At 57.8% G+C, this 19861-nt stretch overlaps 1 protein-coding gene across 2 annotated transcripts; it reads right to left on the reverse strand.

Annotated features, from left to right (window-relative positions):
* Nucleotides 1–92: 92 nt before the first annotated feature.
* NOS3 (nitric oxide synthase 3) lies at nt 93–19413 on the reverse strand. Of its 2 annotated transcripts, none has more exons than XM_045864051.1 (26): nt 18001–19413; nt 16575–16680; nt 16099–16247; nt 15721–15883; nt 14337–14428; nt 14105–14246; nt 13766–13905; nt 13486–13660; nt 12883–12984; nt 12113–12307; nt 11922–11995; nt 11598–11742; nt 11239–11343; nt 8041–8108; nt 7506–7622; nt 7225–7399; nt 5306–5438; nt 5116–5194; nt 4805–4992; nt 4094–4266; nt 3614–3824; nt 3440–3527; nt 2264–2385; nt 1296–1444; nt 741–935; nt 93–643 (listed from the first exon to the last, which is right to left on the reverse strand). In XM_045864051.1, the coding sequence occupies exons 1-26, from the start codon at nt 18159–18161 to the stop codon at nt 482–484; spliced, it is 3609 nt and encodes a 1202-aa protein (XP_045720007.1). In that variant the 5' UTR covers nt 18162–19413; the 3' UTR covers nt 93–481. The 2 variants fall into 2 exon arrangements, with proteins under 2 accessions (XP_045720007.1, XP_045720008.1); XM_045864052.3 differs by having other exon boundaries at nt 16575–16677; nt 18001–18284.
* Nucleotides 19414–19861: the final 448 nt, after the last annotated feature.

Here is a 19861-nt window from a genome sequence, read left to right on the forward strand (position 1 = left end):
CTAGAGCGCTGGGTCAGAGTGGAGTATGTAGGATAGGACCGCCTTTTAAAGAATTACTACGACCTTCAACTGCACAAATTAAAAGACAAAGCTTGTCATTCTGTAATTTTAATCAATGGGGCTGGGTTAGGCATCTTAGTAGCTCTCATAACACCTGGTCCAGTCTCTTATGGTGAATCTTCAATAATAAATATTTGATTTAGAGATTAGGTTTCAAGATAAGATACTCCTGGGGGAGGTAAAGGGAATCTAAAATTCACCTAAGGAACACAAAAAGGGTGACAGTAGGCCCTGGGAGGGGGCCTCCAGACCTGGGACAAGTAAACAGACCTAGAGAGGGACATTCCGCTCATTCCCCGGAATAAGGCGATTTAGGGCAGACTCTGGACAAAGATGGGAAGCACCTCGGGAGGGGAGAGGTGGCTGGTCTGGTGGACTGACGGCCCCTCTCCTGGAACTGGGATGGAAAACAAGAGGACTCTCAGGGGCTGGGGGTGTCTGGGCCAGGCGGGTCGAACGCCCAGGGCACTGCGCCCCGCAGATGTCGCTCCTGCAAGGAAAAGCTCTGGGTGCGTATGCGGCTTGTCACCTCCTGAGTGCGCAGTGTGAGCCCGAAAATGTCCTCGTGATAGCGTTGCTGATCCTGCGGGGAAAGAAGGCCAGAACGGGGGTGGGATCCAAGTAGGAGTGGGCCCCGCCCCGGGCATGACCCCGCCCCGGCGTGGCACCGCCCTCCGCACCCGCAGCACGCCGATGACGTCGCCGGCCTCGTCCAGCTCCATGTCGCCCTCCGTCGCTAGGATTCGCTGCACCGTCTGCAGGACGCTGGTTGCCATGGTGACGTCGCCGCACACAAACATGTGGCCCCGCTCGAGGCACAGCACGCGGTGCACCTCAGCAGCCAGCTCGGTCCGCAGGATGTCCTGCACGTAGGTCTGAGGGGAGCCGGGGTTAGGGGCGCGCCCGGGGGGAGGGGTTCTTGGGGGGAGGGTCCGGCCCTGGGGGCGAACAGTTTCTGCGCGGCCCCGGCGGCGCCTATGTGCGTGGCGTTGGGCTCTAGAGAGGTGGAGCCAAGCAAGGGGCGGGGCTAGGGTGCAGGTGCGGGAGACCAAAAGGCACGCGGGAGGGGCCGAGTGGGGGCGGGTGCCTGAGTGACGCCGGGGGGGGCGGTGCTGAGGGGCGGGGTGGAGGGTGCGCACTCGAGGGGGCGGGGCCGGGCCTGGGTCTGCGCGCCCCTCTCCGCCCTTCCCCGGTGCCCAGCCTCAGGTTACCCCCGCGCCCTCAGGGTGTCGCACCTTAGGGCTGTCGGGCTCCCGGGAGAAGGCGGTGAGGACGCGCCCAAAAACTCCGCGCTGCTGGGCATCCCGCACCTCGTCGCGGTAAAGGTGGTCGAGCTGGGAGCATCGGCAGCCGAACACCAAAGTCATGGGGGCGGGCTGCAGCCCTGCAAGCAGCACTGGGGCTTGGGAGAGCCCTCTCCCCGGGGCGCAGCCCTAGCGACATCTCCTACTGGCTAACCTCGCCCAGGCGGACGGCCCAGCCACCTTTCGAATAGAGACAACCACTCTCGGCTGTCTAGCCTCCAGGAGAGCGCAGGATGCTCTCACAGAGACCTTGCCTGACCCTGATTTACAGAGAAGACGCTCACAGAAAAGCAGATTACGATAGGTGGTGGCTCATTGGGTGGAATGACCAGTGGTGGCACTGCATGAGAACGTGGGGCTTCTGACTTAGAATTCCAAGCCCTTGGCACCATCTAACACGGAAGTTCCGGGATTCCATCTAGCCCTGTCCCTGCTCCAACCCCATATTCTTGCACATCCTCAGCTTCCACATTGTCTGCCTTCCTATCAGTCACAGCCCCCTTCTTTTGATTTACCAGCTGCCTTGCACACCCCGTGTCCAGCCTGAACATCCTGTAGCTTCTTTGAGTCTTGGACACACTTAGGTGAGCTCTGGCACAGTCCCAAGTACACTTTGGGCATTTCTGCCTTCTGAGTCCTAGTCCCATCCTCTCCAGACTTCCAGTTCCCCTCTCCCCTTGTCCTTAACCCAGTCCCACACCTACTTTGTGTCTGGCCCCAGGAAGCTGGAACAACAGGGCACTGTCCTCCCCTTGGTCTAATAAGCTTCTTTTCACCTCTGTGGCCCATTCCTTGCCCTCTTTCCTACCTGGCTTCTGTCTTCCAGCCCCCGTCCCTTTCCCCCTAGATTGTGTGACTCCCTCCTGTCTTCCGGTCATTCCCTTGGTCCCCAGTCTCACCTTTGCTGTCAATGTCGTGCAGCCGCTCCTGCCAAAATCCCCGGAAGGGGGCAATACCTGTGCCAGGGCCCACTAGGATGCAGGGCAAGCTGGGATCAGGCGGTAGTCGGAAAGAGGGAGCCCTAGTGGAGGAACACTCTGTCAGGGCCCTGTGCTTTCCCAGCTCCCACATTCTTACCAACTTCGACTCCAGTGGACAACTCAACTTCCACCGGTAAATGGGTTGTCGAGTGCTTACGACATAGTCTAGCTCAGAGTGGGCATGGTGTGTTATGAAAATAATTCTACTTGCAGGCAGAAACTCCCTGGACCTGTGTTTCTGGAGGTTGGGTCAAAGGGAATATGATTTAATTTGAATTGAAGAATGTTCTGATAGCTCAGTTAGGAGATTTACAACATATGGGAAGGGAAGGACAGCCTTTGGTTCATAACGAATTCACTGAGTGTTTATTTTAAATCCTAGCCTTAATATTGGTATTTGGTTTGTATTTAGTAGATTGGTACAGTTTGTGATTTGGCCTCCTGGATGTTTTTGGGTTACTGGACCTAACTGGTGCCCATTCCGGGAACTCTTTTAAGTCTCTCTGCGCCACCCCCCCCCCCGCCCCCTGGGGCTTTGGGTCCTGGCTGCTGGATGGGGCAAGGCTTCTGAACCCAGCACCAGGGAAGGGTATCCTGCAATCTTTTACTTTCTTTGAGTCCTCAGTGATACTGTGGTAACCTAACTAGTTCTCCCTGGACTAAGTGGGGACTTGGCCTTGAACAGGGCACCAGTTCCCAAGTGCCATGCCTCCCAATATCAGACTGACCCCAAGAATGTAGCGAGGGACATAGTTTACCTAAAAGCAGCAGGGCCTGCAGATTGAATCCCAGCCCTGTCTCTGGGAAGGGAAGCTTTGGGACAGGACCCTAAGTCCAAATTAGCGAAACACCCAAAGCTTAGTCAAAGTTCTGAAGTAGCTTAACCAGATACCCCATTCTCAAGATGTGTTAAGTGGGTCCTCCCTGCTCCCCATCACACCCCTCACCAAAACTCCCACCCTCACCCTGTGCAGCCACCTGCTGATTCCTCCATCTGTCCCTGACCATCCATGTGGCACTTTGTCCACCCCTGCTTGGACAGACGCTCTCTTCTTGATGTCCCTTCCACCCCCGTCCCCTGAAGTACTCACTTACCCCCTGATGAAGCAGGGTACGGGATCTCCGGCCTTCAGTTGGCTCAGCCATGTGGAGCAGACTCCATAATGAAGGGGGCCCAGTCCATCTGGGGGTTGGGGAGGAGAGGGTGCCCATGAGGGGCCCATCCCAGGGTCACTGTGTGGCCCTGCCCCTGACCCTCCAGCACCTCACCCTGCGTCCTGTATGCCAGCACGGCTACTGTGAGGTGGATCTCTCCTGGGTGGGCGCTGGGTGCTGAGCTGACCGAGTAGTACCGGGGCTGGAGCAGGGGCAGCTGGGTGAGGATCAGGGGGGCGGGCAGTGCCACCGATGGGAACTGCTCCAGCACCTCCAGCAGCGTGGGGCAGCGGAACCACTTCCACTCCTCGTAGCGCCGTGGGTCCTGGTGGGAGCAGGGTGCAATGGGCTCAGAACCTCCCAACCCTGCCTGCTGACCTCCCTTCTTGACTCCTCCTGAGCCGAGCCAACTGGGGTTTCTCCCTTTTCAGTTCAGGCCAACAAACATTTCTTGAGCATCGAGAATTCAGAGCTGAATTAGTGACTCCAGAGCTGGGTCTTAAACCCCAGGGTGTGCTAGCCAGGTGGACCCCCCTTTCCCGCCTGGCTCTTCCTGCTTCTCGAGCCCCTGCTGCCCACTGGGGCTGCCCGCACCTGGCTGAGGCTCTCGAGCTCCTGCTGTTCGCTGGACTCTTCGGCCAGGGTGCTGAGCAGTCGAAGGAGTTGAGGGCTGGGCGGGGAAGTGATGTCCAGGAAGAAGGTGAGAGCCTGGCGCAGCGTGCATGGGGGCAGCCGGGGGTCCCGAACCCAGCTGGGGGGTGGTCCACCTGTGGGTGATGTACAGGGGAGGTCTGAGGAAGGGGCCACCTGGAACTGCAGAGTCTGAGGTGGTCATTGCTTTGGGGGTATCCCAGGACCGACCACGCCTTGTGTTTTATTGGAGACCTTGCCCTTGAACAGTGGTGATGGGCCTGTCTGGGCAGCCCCTTTGTGTGTGTGTTTGGCGGTCTCTGCTTGGTTTGGGTTGGTCTGGGTTCTTATTTTAATGCCAGGCACCGGCGTGGCAGGAGATAGACTGAGGCCAGCTACAGAGTGGGCTAGGCTGTCAGGAGGAGACTTTGGGGGGAGCCCAGAGGGGTGCAGCCTTTTGGGGGGAAGGGGCAGGTACTGAGAAAGGAGCCACACTCTGTGGACCATCCAGCCACAAGGTCAGTCCGACAAGAGGGAGCACAGCCGGCTCTGAGCACAGGCGTTACGGCTGTGAGGGGAGGTGGCAGTCCTCTACCAGGTCCCTCAACTCACGGGGACCCTGAGGCCAGGGGGATGAGCAGGCTGTCACTCGTGCCCCAGATCGCTCGGCCTTACCAGGGCTGCCCTTCTCCAGCTGCTCCACGGCCACCGGCTCTCCTGGTGGAGGCGGGTCCTCCACGCGGCTCAGCAGTGCCTCCACGAGGCCGGGCCGGTTGGGTGGGCAGATGCCTATGTGGTCCCCTGGCTGGTACTGCAGCGCCTCCTGGCCTCCAGTGTCCAGACGCACCAGGATCGTGGCCCGGCTGTGGGTCAGGAGTTGGGGCAGTTAGAAGGGAGCGAGGAGGGCGTGGGCGGGAGCATGCTGGGACAGAGGGAAGGAGAGGCCAGGACAGGTGTGTGTGTGGGGGGGAGGTGGTCCTCCTCACGTGGACTTGCTGCTTTGCAGGTTTTCCACTGAAAGGACCGTAGCCTGGAACATCTTCCTCCTGTGCACGTGGATCAGGCCTGGGGGGAGACTGAGACTGAGCTGGGAACCCGGCCGGGTCGCTGACAGTTAGTCCTGGGACCCTGGGAGCCCAGAGGGCCAGCGGGGTCAGGGGGAGGCCAGAGACTCACCTGGCAGTAGCTGGAGGCCCTCGGCCTGGGCACTCAGCCGGTACCTCTGGCGCTTCCAGCTCCGTTTGGGGCTGAATATGTCCCGGGCGGCGGCCTTGGCGTCCTGTCCCACACAGAAAGTCTCACAGGAGGCCTGAGGGGCGAGATGGTGAGGGCTGAGGGCCTCGGGCCACCAGGGCGAGCGGAGCAGGGAGGAGCTCAGGGAGGCTGAGGTGGGAGGCTGAGCTGGGTTGTGGGGTCCCCAGAGGCCACCTTCCTTCTGTTCCTGGGACTGGGGGGGCCCTCTCGCCTGCGGCCTCGGCAGCCCCAGTAGCTGAGGCTGACAGTGCCTGTTCTTCGACCCATTTCATGGCTTGGCCACTGCACTGACTCTCCCTTTGCACGTATTTACTCGTGTCACACCCACTGGTTCCATAATCTGGTGAGTGGTACTCTCAGGGAGCGCGGCACTCGGCACACGGTAGCACTCAGTGAACGCAGCTGTGCGCTCGGAGTGCATTCAGATTCTGACTCGTCTGCTTATATTCCACATGTCTCGCTGAGCCCTCTTTCCACCTCATTAGGTTCCGGGGAGGATGAAATGAGATGCTTTATGTAAAAACCCTACAGTGCTCCCGGAGGGGGACACCAAATTTGGGTGGCTGTGGGAGGGGTCTCTGGCCGCTCTGTCCTTCTTGCGTTGCTCATAAGGGCTAGAGGGGCCCCTGGGGCAGGACCCCTGGGAGGGTACATATCCTATTTGTCTCTGTTCAGGTAGGAGTCCTGCAGACTGCTGGTCCCGGCCCAGGCTTGAAATCCAGGGCTCACCCATGATTGGTTGCTCCTTCTCCTCCCAATGCGTATCACCAGTCCTGTTAATCTTTCTTTTGTGTGTGTAAGGTCTTATATCTCTTCCTTCCTTCCTTGGCCCCCTCCCTTCCTTCCTAGCCCCACTGCTACCACCCTAGTTCATTCAGCGTTTTCCTGCTTTCTAGTTGGATGTTCCTCTCGTTGACCCTGCGTCTCTAAAGCAGTATCCCTAAAACTTCACCTTGTGCTCCTTTTCCTGTTCTACTCTTAGCTTCCAGTCGCTTCCTTTCGTCCGGATTCTTGTTTTCCTTCCTGTTCTCCTCCTCCCAGCCTGAGCCTATCTATTTCTTCAGCTTGACTTTCTCCTTCCCAGCAAACCCTCCACCTGTGCCAGGTGCCCCCACAGCCCTCCTCCTTGCATGTACCCCTTGGCTCCATCGGGCCAGACCTGATAAACTCAAGCCTGGGAACCCTGGGTGGGGCGAGCACTGCCCTGAAAGAGTGTTAGGACGGGGAGAAGGAGCCTGTTCACCTCCAGGCATAATCCCCAGACCAGGCAGAGCTGCCTCTGGGGGAAGCCCAGGCTGAGAAAGTCACAGCCCTGGGATGCACCCCTCCTTGCACTTCCCTGAGCCAGGACACCATCTGTCCAGGCACCTCCCCAAGCCTGTCTGGCCTCTGACTTTCTGTAGGTTCTCCTGGCCTCAGTTTCAGCCCTCGCCTCTGTCCAGCCTTCTCTTGGGCCTTCCCCTCTCCCTCCACCCTGCCTGCCATGCATGCTCACCCTCTAGGCTCCCACTCAGGGGCCCCGTCTGTGCCTGGCTGAAGCTCTACCTGCGGGGGCCCTTTCTGCTCTCCTCTGCCTGGGCCAGCCACCTCCCGTGTTGTTAGGGCTGCGTCATCCACTGCTGCGGACTGAGCCAGAAGGGCTGGCTGTACAGTGGTGAAATGAGGATGGATTTTGGAAGGAACAGGATGGGACCAGAGAACCAAACAGAATCAGGACAGCAGCAAGGCCTCCAGCCTCAATATTGCATGTCTCAAAGGGGAGGGGTGCAGGTGGGAGGGAGCCAGAATTGGGGTGGGAGGCGAAGCCTGGGTCACACGTTTGAACAGGCCCAGGGGCTCACCTGGAAGGCGGCCTGGGCCCAGCCACGGAAGGCCTCCTCCTGGCCACACAACTCATCTCCCTGGCCCAGCTGCAGTAGCCGCTCCCCGCCCAGCTCTTCTAGCCGTGTGTCCACCGCACGAGCGAAGGCGCAGAAGTGGGGGTATGCCCGGGAGCCCAGGCCGAACACACAGAACCTGGGGTTCAGGGAGCCGTCACTGGAGCCCACACCTGTCCCTGCCCCCTGTATGCCCCGGCAGCCTGCCCTCCCTCCCATGCCTCCCCTCACTGCAGCTCCCACACCTGAGGGTACCCAGGGCCCCTGCGCTATCTGTATTACTGGACTCCTTTCTCTTCCGTCTCCAGGAGGACACCAGCGGGTCTGAGCAGGAGACGCTGTTGAAGCGGATTTTGTAACTCCTGGCAAGAGAAGACAGAGACAGGGCTGTCACAGAGAACTGGGAGCATGGCACAGGCCCAGACACAGCCTGGGGACAGCTCCGGGGTCTCTACATCTGGGATGGGAAAGACCCTGCCCTTGGGCTTGGCTTTGTCGCCCTGGGGATCTCTGTGCCTTCAGGCCCCATTGTGCCTCCCTTCCCTTCTCTGAAGGGGACCTCAGGACTGACCAGCCCTCAGAGTTCCGGGGGCTGTGAATGGCCAGGTCACAAGGAAGTAGGGCATCCTGAGCTGTGATGGGGGTCCAGGCCTCCTCACATCTGCCCTCTAGCTTGTTGGAGGCACAGAGGGAGACCATTTCAGCCCTCCTTTCCTCACTGTCTCCACATGCCTCACTGCCCTCCCTCCCACCTCCCCCTAAGCTCCGAGCCCCACTCACTTGTGCTGTTCTGGCCGAGGGGAACTGTTGTAGGGGCCGGACATCTCCATCAGGGCTGCCGCAAAACTCTGGGGAGGGGAAGTGTCGGTATCATGGTTAGTTTTGTTTTATTTCAAACCACACAGAAGTTTAAAACTGCGGTCGACTGATCCTTATTTATAAATTCTGATTTTAATTTGTTTTGAAAATTTTATTTATTTATTTATTTATTTTTAAGATTTTATTTATTTATTTGACAGAGAGAGACACAGCGAGAGAGGGGACACAAGCAGGGGGAGTGGGAGAGGGAGAACCAGGCCCCCCACTGAGCAGGAAGCCCGATTCGGGGCTCGATCCCAGGACCCCGGAACCATGACCCGGGCCGAAGGCAGATGCTTAACGACTGAACCACCCAGCCACCCCTGTTTTGAAAATTTTAAAACTGGTATTGGCTTTTTGAAAACATTACAGAACCATAAAGTAACAAAAGAGAAAAATCTGCCCTTACCTTTCCTCCAGTCCTCGCCCCCAAGGCATGTGCTCTATGGACAGGTGTTTAACCTCCTAGATCTGTTCAGTTGTACTTCCATATGTATCTACCTTTATAGTTTTTCCAAAAAGTAAAAATGGGGCTACACCATACTTAGCTGCTTTTTCCTCAGCAACCTATCATGGACCTCCTTCCAGGTCAACACACCAAGACTGACCTTCTTTTGAATGGCTGCATAGTGTCCCCACATTCTCATGGACCACATGCAGGAGACTTTCGTCTGACTCAGAATATCTGGGTGGTCTGTGACCAATGCTCAAACACTTGTATATACACACATCCACCTCCTCTTTTGTGTATTTTGGTAGGGTAGTCCTTGCAAGGGGAGTTGCTGAATCAGGATTTGAAGGCAGGATGAGGTGGGTGGTCAGATCTGCCCGCAGCAAGAGAGCGCTCTTTGCTCACTCGTACCAACACTGGATGGGGCCAGTCCTTAATGTTTCAGCCAACTTGATAGGTGGAAAACAGCCCTGAGTCTCCCTGCATTGCCTCCATTGCTAGTCGGTGGCACTGACATCTTCTAGAAGGCTGAGCTATGTCATGTGCTGCCACGAAAATCGCTAAGAGCTACGTGGAACACCTTCACACAGCAAAACCCAAAATGTGGCAAGCCTGGAACACCCCAGTGTTAGCTCTAGGTGCGTCTGGGTGGCGGGCCTTTACATTCACCATAATTAGTGTGTACTACTTTAATTTTATTTTTTGAACTTTTTGTTGAAGTGTAATACATTCAGAAAAGCACACATATAAACGTATAGCTTTCTAGATTTTCACAAACTGAACATGCCTGTGTCAGCACCATCTCAGGAAATGTTGCCAGAACCCTAGAATTCAGCTTCGGACCCCTCCCAGTTACCACCTCCCACCCCAGCGGGGGGCAACCATTCTCCCGATTAAAACCAAGGATTCCTTGGGCGCCTGGGTGGCTCAATTGGTTAAGCGACTGCCTTCGGCTCAGGTCATGATCCTGGAGTCCCGGGATTGAGTCCCGCTTCGGGCTCCCTGCTCAGCGGGGAGTTTGCTTCTCCCTCTGACCCTCCCCACTCTCATGTGCTCTCTCTCATTCTCTCTGTCTCAAATAAATAAATAAAATCTTAAAAAAAAAACAAAAACCAAGGATTCCTTTTGCCTCTTTCTGGAGTTAATATAAAGTGAACCCTACAGTCCGATTCTGTTGTGTTTGGCTTCTTCCCCTCTCCTTTATATTTTCAGATTCACCTATGTTGTGTGGTTGTGATCCGTTCATCCTCATTGCTGCATAGAATTTGAATAGACCACAGTTTATTTATCCAGTCTACTGTGGACAGTCATTGGAATTGTTTCCAGTGTGGGGCTATTACGAACAATGCTGCTATAAACATTCTTGTTAGTGGCTTTGATGAATATTTTCTGTGAGCCATATTCCTAGGTTTGCTCCATTTAAAAAAAAAATGGAGTAAAATTTACATACGCTGAAATGTACAGAATTTAGAGGTGCAGTTCAATCCATGTGGCTGTTTGGCAGTTTTTTTGTTTTTTTGTTTTTTGTTTTGAAGTTAAACATACATCTACCCGATGACCCAGCAATTCCACTCCTAGATATTTATTCAAGAGAAATGAAAACATAAGCCCACAAAAGCCTTGCCCAAGAATGTTCATAACAGCTTTATTCATAATAGCCAAACCCTGGAAACGACCCAAGCGCCCGTCAGCAGGAGAACAGAGAAACAGTGTGTTCACAGAGTGAACGCTGCTTGCTGCTAGGCAGTAGAAAGGAGCGAGGCACTGAATCGCTCACAGTGGGATGAGCCTCAGACACAGGCCGAGTCCTTACCGTGTGCTCCCCTTTCTGTGACATCCTAGAGCAGGCAAAACTAACCTGGCTGACCGGAAGGGATGGACTGGGGAGGGGCTGGCTGGGGGCACTGACAAGGGGACTGCCTAGGTGATGGAAATGTTCTGTGTCTTCACAGGGTAGTGTAAATACCACTTTTATACTAAAAAAGAAAGTGATTCTGTTATTCTTTACAAGGCAGATCAGAATGACGGCTGAAATGGGCAGCATGGTCGGCAGGGGGGCGGTGGGAACTTGCCTCAGAATTCTGCTTTGGGCTGCTTGAGGAGGTACCCAGCGCTCAGGAGGCATTTATCACCTAGAACCTGCCGCAGCCAAGGGCATGAGGAATGACTGTAGCAGGGGCTGCCAGGACAGAGAAGCTGGGAAGATAGTGGCTGATAATAAAGTGTTCAGTGGAGGTGCTCTAGTTTGTTTCTTTAAAGATTTGTGCAGAAAGTGAAGTTGCCTAATCTCTGTTGACATCTGAGCAGTGCTCTTTTCTTTTGTTAAGGAAAGAAGAAAAGAGAAAGCTGAAATTGAGTAGTAAGTGGAGTATCGCTGTTTTTCTAACTAGTCAGTGCTTGAGAGCAGTCTGACCTCGTCGGCCAGCCAAGTGCCTTCCACATATTAAACACTTGCATGGATAATGGAAATGACCCGGGGACACACTGTGAGGGCTGGGGCTGGAGTATGGCTTGTGCAGGCTCTCGGGTCCCAGTGAAATGTCCACACTCTGGGGGACTCTCAAGGCATCTCCACTATCCTTCATGGAGGTGGGGTTCCTGCCCAACCACCCCATTTTCCTGCCCCACCTCCCCTCATTTCCAGTGGCCCCTTTCCTGCTAGACCTCACCTCTCCATTCTCCGGGGGATCACCATTCCCAAATGTGCTGGTCACCACCAACACCAGCGTCTCATGCTCAAGGGACACCACATCGTACTCATCCATGCACAGGACCTGTGGACGAGGAGAAGACTGATGTCCCAGGGACTTGGCCCCTGCTTTCCTGGCACTTCTACCCTGACCCTCCCTGGCAGGGCACAGTTCAGACCCTGACTCGGGCCTGGACTCAATCCCTGAATCCATCTGGATCCCAGGCTTCCTCCTGGGCTCTGACTTGTGACCCTCTTCTGTCCTCCAGGGCACATCTGAAGTTATGGATGGGCCCCCTCCCCCTTCCCAGATCCCCACTCCACTGGGCTTAGCCCTACCCTGGGGTCGAAAGCCTTCCGGAAGAGTCTCCCCAGCTGCTGGGCGTAGCTCTGGGCCCGGCCGGTCTCGGAGCCATACAGGATGGTCGCCTTCACTCGCTTTGCCATCACGGTGCCCATGAGTGAGGCAGAGATCTTCACCGCACTGCAGGGGGGGGCAGGGTGAGGGCGGTCCCAGGCACACTGAGCCAGGGCCTCCCCAGGTGCATGGTCCAAGCAAGGTCTTGGGGCGCTGAGTGGTGGGTGTGGGGAGGTGGTGGGCCTCCCCATTGCTAGAGCTGGTCCCCTGGTGTGGGGGAAGGGCAGCACTCCTAGGGCACCTACTTGGCCACTTCCTTAAAGGTCTTCTTCCTGGTGATGCCGGCACCCTTGGATGCACTCCCCTTCCACGGGTCTGGCTGCAGGGGAGTGATGGGGGAGTGGAGGAGGAGATAAGTAAAACAAGCATTTGGAGGCCCCTGGGGGCTGCTTCGTTAGAGCTGGCCACAGTGGGCAAGAGCCAGCGGGGTGGGCACCTGATAGCGGAAGGCCGGGGACAGGACATAGTTGACCATCTCCTGATGGAAGACAGGGGTGAGGCTGCCAGAGATGGGGGGCACGATCCAGGCCCAGTCGGCAGGGCAGCCCCCCCTAGCCTTCTGCTCATTCTCCAGGTGCTTCATGAAGGAGGCGGTGGCAGCATGGTGGTCCACGATGGTCACTTTGGCCAGCTGGGGTTGGGGAGGCAGGGGCTTAGACTCAGCCTACAGACTCACACTTCTGTGACTCCAGTCACCGCTGTGCCCTGGGTCACCCCACATCTAACACATGCTGTGTTTTCCCACCATGCTGTCACCCCTAGCTGCAGCCTGTGTGGCGCGCCCAAAACTCAACAGTAGCAGCTCCAGTCTCCCACGTCTGTCTGTCCTGCCCCTGAACCAAAACATCCTGAACTCTGGCCAAGTTCTCAGCAGGTGCTAGTTTCCTCGACCAACAATGCTCAGCAGGCCTTCAGTCCTGGAGTTGGTGTTTCCAGGATCCAGGGGGTCCCACACATCACAATACCCCCTCTGCCCTGGGGGCCTGCATTACTGAGCATGTCCCAATCAGCAGGACTCCAGGCACACTCTACCCCCATACTGTGCGCCTGGAACAGTAGGTGCTGTGTCCCTAGAAGCGCAGGCCCAGTGTGCCCCATGGACCCTGGTACTCCTCCCAGCTGTGTCCAAGGCCTGCCCCCCGTCTCTAGGTGCCGCCCTCTTTTCCAGCCCCAGCCCCTCCCCTCCTGGCCGGTGTGGGTCTGTACCTGGTAACTGTGCAGCACGGCCAAGTTGATTTCCACCGCTGCCTTGTCTTTCCACAGCGATGAGGTTGTCCTGGTATCCAAGTCCATGCAGACCGCCACATCCTGGGAGCGGGGGTGCAAGGCATTGGTAGGGACAAGTATGGGGGGAGTGGACGGAGAACATCTTTGTCTGGAACTCATGACTAGAACGAGTGAGGGTAGGTAGGTGTCCATCGAGAGGCCAGACTGCTTAGTTTGGGGCCGGTTCAGGTTCTTCCCTGCAAAGGCACCCCTGAGCAGAGAGGGACCCTGGGCCAGTTACTTCTCTGCCCCGGATCTTAACTTCTCGTCTCTAAAATGACATTGTTTGCAAGATCTGCCTTGAGAATCTGAGGAAAGCTATAGAACTATAGATCCCAGAAAAATAACTGCATATTTGTACCCACGCATGTACACTCCTTTGCCCCAAATTCGCCGTCCCGGAGCCTTCCAAAATTCTAATGTAGGAGGCAGCCTGGGCCTCACTCAGGTTCTCCCAGTTGCTGACAGGGTGGGGACCTATTTGCGAGTCACAGGCTCTGGCCCAAAGGGGATGCATCCCCTTCCCTACCCACGGGTCCTCACCTCCAGGACGTTATATCTGTGAGGGTCACACAGGTTCCGCGTGCCAATCTCAGTGCTCATGTACCAGCCGCTGAAAGGGGCCGCAGGGAACTCCAGTCCCCCGATTTCCAGCAGCATGTTGCTCACTGCCGGGAGGGCATACCAGCGCAGGCCCAGGGCTGCAAACCACTCCAGCCTGGGGGTGTCCGGGTGGGGGATCAGGCTGCCTGTGGAGCCTGGCCTGCCTGGCCACCCCAGGGCATCCCCTCCTCCACCTGACTCCAGTCCCTCTCATGCTCACGTGGGGTGTTCCAGGGGCACCTCGAGGACCAGCTCAGGGGGCAGAGCAAAGAGTTCTGGGGGCTCATCTGGGGCCTGGAGCAGTAGGGGCAGCACGTCAAAGCGGCCGTTTCCTGGGGTCCAGCCGTGCTGGATGCAGAGCTGTGGGGAGCAGGGTCAGAGGTAGGTCTGAGAGGCCCAGCCTCCTGCACTCCTTGGGGACCCCCTTCATTGGCATCTCCCTCCTTCATCTCAGAGTCCCCCCTCCCTGCTCCACTGGCCACTCTTTGGCTGGACCCCCACGCCCCCTCCCAGAGCCCTCATCGGCTGGCCTCCCCCTGCTCTGCCTCTCTGTGCCCACCTCAGTGATCTCCACGTTGGCTGGGTCCCCCCGCACCGAGCCGTCCTGCTGCCTGTAGCCCGCATAGCGCACCAGTTGGCTGTTCCAGATTCGGAAGTCTCCGCGGCCTGGGGCGCGCTGGGGGAACACTGTGATGGCCGAGCTGACACATGAGAACGACAGGTGTCAGAGCCCCGCCTTCACTGCCACCGCGGGTAGGAGTGGCATCTGGCACAGTGTAGAGGGCACTCACCGGAGGTTGCCCCGGTTCGTGGCATACTTGATGTGGTTGCAGATGTAGGTGAACATCTCTTGGGCAGAGCTGCAATCCCGGGCATCGAACACCTGAGCCAGCCGAGGCAGGGGGATGGGGGGCGGGGGGGAAGGGCTCTTGAGTCTCAGCTCTAGGAGAAGGTGAGGAGGCAGGGGAGGGAGTAGCCACCTACTCTGCAGCCTCCAAAGGCTGCCGGGGTCACTTGTCATGGTTCTTTCTCCTCCGGGGAGCCTCCCTGACCATCTGCACCCACACTGACCCCGCCTTCCTCCCCTGCACACCACACACCCAACGTAGCCTGGTCTGCTCCTTATCTCCTTGCTGGGACATCTCCCCACCGCTGCAGAAGCTGACTCAGTACCTGATACAGAGGAGGGACCCAGTCACTGCCAAACTGATGATTGGGGAAGGGCACCAAGTGACAGGGAGGCCACCTAGGGGTGGGGGTGGTGAGTTCCCCATTACCCATGGTGCTCAAGCAAAGGCAGGTGACCCCAGCCAGTCAGCAGACTCTCCTTGAGCACACTGATGATGGGAAGGTGGTTGGCCGCACTAGGTGGCTGTCCGGGGAATCTGCCCATCCTGACATTCTGATGCTAGGAGAAGCACCTTGACTGGCTGAGTGGGGCCACCAGCAGGGAGCTGGGAGGTCCCTTGCCTGCTTGTGTTAGTGACAGAAGCAGGGGGTGGCAGTGGCTGGTCTGGGGCCAAGGAAGGGATGTAGCAGTGAGTGGGATCCAATATGGAAGCTCTGATGGGTTCAGAGTTGAGCTGGAGCTTTGAAAACTTCAAGGGGATGCGAGTATCAGACAGGATCGTTCTTTTATCGGAGACTCCTTTGGGGATTTACTGAGCATGTGGCTTCATTCCAAATTCTTTGGTGGCCAGCTACAGCTAAGGAGGCCCAGGTCATGGATTAAGTTCCCCTGTGGGTCAGCTTGCTTCTCTTAGGCCATTCCAGTGGTGGGAGTGTGAAGGAGGGTGTGAGGCCAAGGTGCTGGAGGATTGGGCTGGACAAGTGGGGCCACCAGGGAAGAAGCAGCAAGGGGCCTTTTCCAGAAGAATGCTTCTGTTGCTCAGACAACCCCCACCCTCCCTACCCGATCACTGCCCAGCTGTCCTCACTGACTCAGTATGTTTGGGTGTTTCTCTCTGCAGCCAGCCAAGGCATTGATATGGGGCTTAACAACCAGGTGTTAGCTATTGGGCTGAGGGCTCCCCAGGGGTACCAATCTCTGAGGGAACGGGCAAGGATCTCCCCGCTGCTTGGGACCCCATAGGGGGTCCTCAGGAGCTGCCCTCACTGCTCCTTTCCTTTTCTCTCCCCCAGTCCCGATCCTGGGTGCTTGCTGGCCAGCCACACCTGCAGCTTCCCCCACTGGATCCGGCCTACACAGCGGGGAGCATTTCGCCAGGCCTGCTTGGCCCCGAACACCAGCTCGCTCTCCCGAAGCTGGTAGGTGCCCGTGGCTGCTACCTCTGCTTCCACTTCCTGAAGCCTCTGCTCATGGGCCTGGGAGCCGCTCCTGGTGTGGAAAGGGGAGCAAAAGAAAGTCACATTGAGGGGAGAGGCTCCCCAGGCTTTGTGTGGGTGTTGGGGGGAGGTTGGTGGGTGCTGGTGTCAGGGTGGGGGATGGGAGTGGGTCCTGGGGAAGGTGATCATCCTTTCGAGGGCTTGGTAGGACCAGGGCCCCACGTCAAAGGACAAGGGTGGGCTGTGGGTCTCAAGGCATGGTCTCACCTCTTGATGGAGCTATAGTACTGGGTGATGAAGTCCCTGGCCTGGCTCAGCAGCTGCTCAGGGGGCGGAGGGTCCTGAGAGGGCCGGCTCTGCAGTTTCCGTGGAAATACCAGGGAGCCCAGGCAGCGTCTGGGGGTGCAGGGCCCATCCTGGGTTGGGGTGGAGGGCAGAGGCAGAGAGAGCAGGGAGCATGGAGGTCAGGACCAGGTCAGGGTGCAGAGGCAGCGTGGGGAGCCAGAGGGAGGGTGGGTCTGGGCAGGTGTGGGTTGAGGGCTGGGGCTGGGACTGGAAATCGGGGTGAGGTTGGGCTGGGTTGTGGCAGGACTTGGGGCAAGGGCTGGAGGCTAGGAGTCACCAGAGGCCCCTGTGTGTCCCTTAGCTCCTCTGGCTCTTCCCAGTGTCTCTTTGAGTTCAGGAGGGGACTGGCCGTAGCCATACTGACCCTGACGTGGGATGGAGAGGGCTCCCGGCCTTACCTGCTGTGACTGGGCACTCAGGGTGTCGTAGGTGATGCTCCCCACCTCCCAGTTCTTCACACGAGGGAACTTGGGCCCGTCCGGTGGCCGGGTGAGCGGGGGGCTGCTGGGACCCAGGGGAGGGGTCATGGGGGAGGAATGTATTTCCTTCTGGATGTGCCCCTAGAGACCCCTCCGGCAACATTAATAACCCCAGTGACTATTGCTCGCCTGCCTCACGCTTCCTTACGTTTCCTCTGTCAGCCCTCACAGCCACCTTAGGAGGTAGACGGTATTAGCATCCTCATTTACAGATGAGGGACCTGAGGCTCAGAAAAGTTAGGAATCTTGCCAGAGGCCCAATGGGCAGGATCAGGTCCCTTCAAAACCCAGGCCCGCCTGTCTCTTGTGTCTCCAGAGCCTGGGCTGCCCAGGGCAGCAGCGGCAGACAAGCGCCTGAGCCCCTGACCCAAGGCTGGGTCCTCATCCCTGTTCAGGGCCCACCTCGCCTCCTCTGGATGCGGGGTGTCCCGCCCCCTGGAGTTGTGGTGAACCCTACTTTGAGGGGGACGGAGCCCGTGGCTGAGCTGAGGGAAGCCCCCGCAGGGATTCCTCAGCCCAGATTTCCCTCCCCACTCATACCCCTCCTGACAGTAACCATCGTGTGAAGGGAAGCCTCAGAGGCCTTATCACTTCCTCCCAGAGGCTGAGGCCTGCGTCGGGGAGGAAGGGAGGGACTCGGACCTCGGGTGCGCCGGTGCGGAGCCTTCCCTGCAGAGCTACCTCCAGCCCCTGGCCACCCTGCCTGGCCTGGCACCCCACCTGGCCTCCAGCTGCCCTTTCTCCCTTCTGGGGGCTGAGGATGCCAGGTTAGTTTCGGGGTTGACGGCCACTAGGAGGTGGGGCCAGGAGTCGAGGAAAAAGGCCTGTTTGCTCTGTCTTTTCAGCCTCCCACCCCAAGGGCCTGAGTCTCCTGGGCCAACTCTCTCCCCTTTCTGTGAGCGGGTCTTCTCACTCTCCCGTAACTATCCTCCGCAGCCTCTTTTTTCTGTTAAGTAATCATCAGTGTCTGTTGAAGGCTTGCCATGAGCTAGAAACTTATAACAGTTCCATGGAGTAATCACTGCTCTGTCCTTATTCTATATACATGAAGGCTCAGAGAGGTTAAGTGACTTGCTCAAAGTCAAACAGCTCTTGGCAGCAGAGCAGCACTCAAACCTGGTCAACTGGCACCCTTACCCCCTGCTTTCACCTGTTGCCTGCTGGTCCTGATCCTGGTTTCTTATCTGAGCCTCCCTGATTGTCCTGTTCTTTCTGTACTGAGCCCTTTTGTGTGGGGGCCCCGGACCTCCTGGCTGAGCTACAGGCTCCAGCCCTTGCCAGCCCGGGGCTCCTGGGCCTGACGCCCTCCCTCTTGCCCCCTGCCTCTAGCCGCCCGGGCCCTTACCTGAGGTCTGGTGCTGGTGGGGGCGCGGGTGCTGGTGCCCTGCTCGGCTCTGAGGAGGTCGGGGAGGCAGGGCCCTGCTTGCCGCACAGCCCCAGGCCCAGGCCCAGCCCCAGGCCACATGGGGGCCTGGGCTCCTGGCCCACACTCTTCAAGTTGCCCATGTTCAGCCTTGCCTCAGCTCTGGCCCTCCAAGCAGAGCCCAGACCTTTTCCTTAGGAAGGGGAGGGGGCAGTGGGAGGGGGCTCTCTGGTGCTGGCCCTTGCCCCGCCCCTGCCCCACACACAATGGGACAGGAACAAGGCAGGCTGGGAGGCTCTAAAGGCTCGGCTCCATGCCCGCCCAGAGGGTGGGGGCCGGACGCCTGGGTTCCGCTCGGAGGACTAGGACTGATAAGTGGGAAGCCAGGTGTTCTTGGAGCCCTGGGGCTGGAGCGCAGGAGCAGGGGTGTGTGTGTGGGGGTGTAGGTGGGGGTAGGGGGCAGGGGTGGAGTTGGCAGGGTGGACAATCAGAGGGTCAGAGAGGTCCTTGCGTGTTGTCTGGCTGGAGCAGAGGACTTCCACCTTGCCCTGGCTGGCCTTGCTCTGAGGGGTTGGGGGGGGAGGTGAGCACTGTGTCAACATCAGGGGATGGTTCCCATACTCTGAGTGACCACAGGGACCTCTAGGGTCACTGCAGGTGCTCTCCTTCCCTGCCCTGTCTACAGCTAAGCACTCCTGGACCCCCACCTTGGAATGCTTTGGAGATCTTGTGGATACAGTTCAGCAAGGATGCAGTGACCCTTTGTCCTTGAGTCTGGCATTAGGGTATCCCTTCCCCTCCCAGCCCCAATTTCCTGGAACCCCCGCCCCCCATGACTCAAGTGGGGGACACAAAAGAGCAGGAAGCTGCCATCCAGGGCCTCCACCCCCACCCTGTCATCCAGTGACGCATGCTTCCCTGGGGGTGGTAGGTCAGCAGATAGACCCAGCAGTCAGTGCTGAGCAGGGACTGCCCACTGGGAAGATCTTGGAGTCCTAGCAAGAGCATGGGGCTAGGGAAACTACAATTCCCAGAGTGCAGATGGTGCACACCAGCTCTCTTCACGTACCTTGGGCAGTCGTGCAAACTGGGGTTTGTAGTTCTAAGCCATTGGGGGGCTGGAGAAAGGTGAGCAGGGGCATCTGGGTCTGCAGGAGTCTGAGCCTCGTGGATTTGAGACCACAGAGACTAAGAGAAACTGTGGGCAAGAAACGGAAGTTGAGAGACTGGGATAGGCAGAGACTGGGAGAGGCAGACAGGCAGACAAACAAACACGTAGATTTGTGTTGGCTGGACTCCTTTGAAAAGCAGTGGAGGATAAGATTGGGGTGGGCCTGGGTGGGAGCCGGGCAGGCGGATCAGCCGGAAGGAACAGGCTGTGCTGCGAGCTCTGGGGTCATACCAAGAAGTTAGGGTCGGCCAGTTTGGAGGGAGGAGGGCGAGGGGACCTTGTAACCATGGAGAAGCCTGAGCTCCTGGACACCTGGAGAGCTTTGCTGCCCCTCTTTCACAAAGGGGCAGGTGGGAGTCAGAAGCACAATGCCTATGCTCAGTCCAGACCTGTCCCTACGCCCCGGAGCCTGAGGCTCCGCCCCACTCACCCCCCTTTCCCAGCAAGGCAGGAGGCGGATCCAGGCCCCTACCTCTCAGACATCTTCACCAGACCCCATTTCTGGTTCCCATTCAGCCACTACCTAAAATGCACATGACCGGGAAGGACTCTACCTACACTCCAGGTAATGGAGCAGTGGCTGGCCTCCTCAGGGACAAGGTGACAATAAGCATCAGATGCTGAGTTCTCCTGAGCAGTTGCCTGCACCATTTACCAAAGCCACTCCCTGTG

This window comes from Mirounga angustirostris, unplaced genomic scaffold, assembly GCF_029215605.1.
Source record: "Mirounga angustirostris isolate CCGP_5_RB_7025 unplaced genomic scaffold, mMirAng1.0.hap1 SCAF_12, whole genome shotgun sequence".
Lineage (NCBI taxonomy): Eukaryota > Metazoa > Chordata > Mammalia > Carnivora > Phocidae > Mirounga > Mirounga angustirostris.

Coding starts and splice junctions, on each gene's coding strand:
- NOS3 (XM_045864051.1), bottom strand. CDS start 18,161: ATGGGCAACTTGAAGAGTGTGGGCCAGGAGCCCAGGCCCCCATGTGGC. Junction 8,109..11,238: donor ATCCCCCGGAGAATGGAGAG/GTGAGGTCTAGC, acceptor TCCCCTCCCCAG/AGTTTTGCGGCAGCCCTGAT. Junction 2,386..3,439: donor GTACCCTGCTTCATCAGGGG/GTAAGTGAGTAC, acceptor TTCCTCCACTAG/GGCTCCCTCTTTCCGACTAC.